The sequence below is a fragment of the Arachis ipaensis genome, chromosome B2 (assembly GCF_059453495.1).
Source record: "Arachis ipaensis isolate K30076 ecotype BB chromosome B2, ASM5945349v1, whole genome shotgun sequence".
NCBI classification, from domain to species: Eukaryota; Viridiplantae; Streptophyta; class Magnoliopsida; order Fabales; family Fabaceae; genus Arachis; species Arachis ipaensis.
The window spans coordinates 66,532,161-66,537,019 of NC_142437.1; the positions used below are offsets into that span (position 1 = coordinate 66,532,161).

Sequence of the window (4,859 nt, forward strand, 5' to 3'; positions counted from 1 at the left end):
GACCCTGCCCTGCCGTCCTGACAGGCATATACTACCCGCCCCCATAACTACCCGCGGGTAGTAAATAGCAGAACCCGAACCCGCCCCTGCGGGTACCCGCCCCACCCCGACCCGCCCCTGTAAAAATTAAATATTTTAATTTTTACCTATTCATATATAAATTAAGACAAAAATTTAAAATTCATAGATAAATTAAAATACAAAAATAAAATTCATACAATGTCATTAGCTAAAATAACTTGAAATTTAAAAAAAGATATTGTTAGATCACTACAAATTTAACACCATAATAAAGAAATTACAATATTAGATATAAAATGATCTTCAACCCTTATTCTTGATCACTTTCAACATCTTCATCATCATTAAAAGTTTGCAAATCAAGATTTAAACCTGAAAATTAAAAGAGATAACAATTAACAAATTAATTGGTACTATGAAAAAAATTAACATAAATGAAGATTAATCAATATATCACCTTTACTTCCCAAAGGTGCCCACAACCAACTTTGGCCACACATCAAAGCTTCAATTATGTCTTGTTTGAGTTTTGCACGATGAGGAGAAATCACACGACCACTTGTACTAAAAGCAGATTCAGAGGCAACAGTGGACACCGGAATAGCATATATATCCTTAGCTATTTTTGCAAGAACTTTAAATTTCATCTGATTGTTCTTCCACCATTTCAAAACATTAAAGTTAGGATCATTTGGAGGATGAATTTCCTCCTCAAGATAATGATCAAGCTCAACATTCACATATGAACTCCTTGTCATTTTTCTTCTTTTAAGATACACCATGTAATCATCACCCCCAAATGAACTTGCATTTCCACTTTCATTAAGATCTTTTGTACCAACACCAACACCGACATGTGACACATCAGAACTCATTTTTTGAGTGTATTCATTAACCAACTCATTACACAACTGATGAATTCTATCAACTTGCTTGGAGCATTCTGTTGGATCTGGATACATTTTTTCAAATTGAAACTCAACCCCAACCATCTTGTACCTAGGGTCTAAAACAGCAGCAACACCCATAATGCCATGAATTTCATCCCAATACTTTTCAAATTTCTTCTTCATGTTAGATGCCATATTAGCAATTAACGGATTAGTAGAAATTTCCCATTCATCCAATGACACTTTTATTTTACAAACCAAAGTAAAATAAAGATTAGCAGTCGGAAATTTAGACCCAGAAAATAGTTGAGTAACATCATAAAATAATTTCAATCTGTCACATATTTCCTTTGCAAGTTCCCATTCCTCATTACTTGGCACAGTTTTATATTGGGGTTCCTTCTGCCTTAACCTAGGAAAGACAGCTTTATACAATAAAGCAGTTTCTAACATCAAATAAGTTGAGTTCCATCTAGTTGGGCAATCAAGAACTAATTTCCTAGTAAATGAGATCGCTGTTTTAGCACACCAACTCACAAAAGTTTCGATCCTTTTCTGTGTTGCAGTCCAATACAATACACTACTATGAATCTTTTCTATACTTTCCTTAACAATACTTAAGCCATCCTTCACAATCAAATTCAATATATGAGCACAGCAACACATATGTAACAATTTACCCCCCAACATCAAGAATGAAGAATCCAAACGCCCCAACAGTCCATCTATCATAGCATCATTAGTAGAACAGTTATCCAATGTAACAGTGGACAATTTTCTATCAATGTTCCATTCTAACAATATTTTCATCAACGTTTCAGTGAGAACTTCACTTGTATGGGGACAAGGAACATAACAAAAGCTGAAAAGATTAACAAACATGCATGCATTTTTAGATTAACCTAGCTCAACATATGAAAACAACTTAATTTTATAAAAGTTTATAAAATGTTTAAAGTACCTCAATAGGCGCATATGCAACTTCCACGAAGTATCAATATAGTGAGCTGTGACAACCATGTATCCTTTTTCTTGGTTGGAAGTCCACATATCACTAGTTATTGCAACTCTACTATCATTTTCATCTAGTTGAAGGGTTAACTTCCGCTTCTCGTCCCCATACATGTTCAAGATGTCTTTTCTGATAGTGTTTCGACTAGGCATTTTAAAAGTTGGTTGCATTGAAGCAAAAGCTCGCCTCAATCCATGGTGGTCCACACAACTCATAGGATACTCATGCAAAATAATCATTTCAGCAACACATTTTCTTGTAAATGAAGGATCAAACACAAAACCATCTTCATTCACTTTTTGGTTTTGTGATTGTTTTGACAATGATTCAACAATTGATGATTGCCTAGAGTTTGCCACCTTTATTCTCTTGCAATATCGATCCACATGGTTCCGCAATGACTTGGTACCATTCCTCGGATTTGCACTAAGCACAGTCTTGCAAAACTTGCATTTTGCCTTCCATTCTCCTTCAACTTTCAAACGATCAAAATACTCCCAGTAAGCACTCTTAACATGAGTCTTATTGTCACCTTCATTAGGAGTTGATCCTTCTGGAGTTGAGACATTATTCATTGCTTGTGGAGTTTCTGAAGTTGGATTAGCATTACTTTGAACTTCAACTTCATTATCATTTGGAGCAACACTGTTGCTTTGTGTGTCTTCTCTAGCATTACTAGCCATGAAGTAATTTGAAAACACCTATATCAATAAAATTAAAATACATGAGGGTATAAAATTAACATAAATCATATCATAAATACATAATTATAAAATTAGAATAAACCAAATCAAAATGCACAATTAAAGTAGTTGAGCCAAATGTATGCATTCACTTCCTTTAAAATCCTATAATAGGTACATTACAAATTCAATATTACAAATAGCAAATTATGGGAATCATTTTAATACTAGATTCATGTATTAGTATTGGTATGAGAATCATTTTATAAATTGTCTAAATACGAGTGTTAAGAGATGAGACTCACTCTTTTATAAAAATTGAAACATGCTAATTTTGAAGGCACTATAAAACATACCCAAAAATTTTATAAGGTCATGCAGATACACCATTCAGGTTAAGGTAATAAGGTCATAAAATAATTTAGAAGCATCATATAAAAGTTCATGATAAAGAAGCACCAAGATAATAGCTACAAACTTTAGCACCAAAAAGGAAAAGGGTCATCATTAGAAATGTTAATATTTACTCCAAGAATGCAGTACCAATCAATGAAAGGTGGCTTATTAGTTTTGTTAGGGACAAGTCTATGAACACATACAACAGAACGTGTGGAAATTGAGCAAATCTCCAATACCAGTTGGCTTTTCTAATCTGATTCTTGTCCCATTTGAGAATAATAATAATTGAGAGTAGTGATTAGTTAGGAAAGGGTGAAAGTTCCTTCACAAGTGGTAGTGATTAGTGAACATGGTGCTTTGTAATTTTAATTAGTTTTTGAATGCAGAGGCTAAATACTCCCAGTAATAGTAATAACAATAATAATATTATAATGAAGTAGAGCGGTTTAGAATAATAAGCAAGCATTGCAGAGTGGTTTTCTTCTTTTATTTTTACTTTATTTAATCTGTTGAGTTTTGAATTTTGAAATTTTAAATTGAAATTAAGTTTGTTTTGGTTGCAACTAATAAAGAAAGCCCTGCAGCTAAAAAATTGCAAGCAAGTGAGCAACTGATATATAACAGTTCAAGCATTTTTATAGTATTTCAAGATGCATTTCAATATTAACATTTCACTTAAGGAAAGCCCTGCAGCTAAAAGATTGCAAGCAAGTGAGCAACTGATATATAAAAGTTCACGCATTTTTATAGTATTTCAAGATATATTTCAATATTAACATTTCACTTAAGGTAGACCATAATCATATAAAAGTTCATGATATTAACATTTCACAGAAACACTGAAATCTCCCCTTTTTCTCCTCTTGAGTGAACAATTCTATTGTGAAGCAGGAAACTATAATTTTTTCTTTCACACCATTATCTGAAATCTGAGTACCAACCTTGAGTATGAAGCCTCGGTTCAGAAAACGAGGAGGAGGACGAGGGCGGGTGCTGTGAGCTGGTAAGGCAGAGAAGAAGCCCTGAGAACCGGAAAATACTCCGGGAGCAGGAAGTGTGCGGAGACGGCGGAGTTGTAGACGGTGATAGCGGCGGCGAAGGTTGTGAATGCAAGGACTGGAGGGAGCAAAGAGAGGACGACACGGGAGAAGAGGGTCGACCGGAGGTGGCGGAGGTGGCGGAGGGAGGAGCGGAGCTGAGACGAATCAGCCGATTCAATGAGTTGCGACTTGCGAAGATGGCAGAGACGACTAGACGAGCTGAGCGGAGGAGGAGGCGAGGAGCGACAGCCGACAGGCACAGGCGACAAGGCACAGGCTGAGCCGAGGCGGCGAGGCTTTGGTATTGGAGAGGAGAAGAGCTGAGGAGGAAGGGGTTCCTATTTGCTAACCCTAAATCCCTAATCGAATGAGTGGCGGTGAGAAGTGAGAACTGAAGGCTGAAGCTAATCCCTAAAAAATTATATATATATATATATATATATGCACTCCGGGGCGGGTTTAGTCTGAACCCGACCCCGCCCCGCCCCGCTCATCAACCCGCCACGATTTAGACCCGCCCCACTCCGGGTCGGGTTCAAACCCGCCCCGACCGGGTAGGGGCGGGGCGGGTACCCGCGGGTACGGGTACTGCTGCCATCCCTAACTGCGCTCACTCCCTTGGCGTGCCCTGATGTGAGCTCGGGGTTGCGTCGGTAAAGATTTTCTCAATAAAGTCACGTTGCAAGTATAGCTCTACCAACAACAATCCTCGAGTATCAAATTTAGAAAGGAAATTGGTTGTCACAAGTTCAACCCCAATAGATATAACCGAAGTATTCAAACCTCGGGTCATCTCACAAGGAATGGGCAAACA

The 4,859-nt window shown here is 37.1% G+C and overlaps 1 protein-coding gene across 1 annotated transcript; it reads right to left on the minus strand.

Moving 5' to 3' along the window:
• Positions 1-331: 331 nt before the first annotated feature.
• Positions 332-1,106, minus strand: LOC148574217 (zinc finger BED domain-containing protein RICESLEEPER 2-like). Its single transcript, XM_088505871.1, has 2 exons — positions 479-1,106; positions 332-393 (listed from the first exon to the last, which is right to left on the minus strand). The coding sequence occupies exons 1-2, from the start codon at positions 1,104-1,106 to the stop codon at positions 332-334; spliced, it is 690 nt and encodes a 229-aa protein (XP_088361997.1).
• Positions 1,107-4,859: the final 3,753 nt, after the last annotated feature.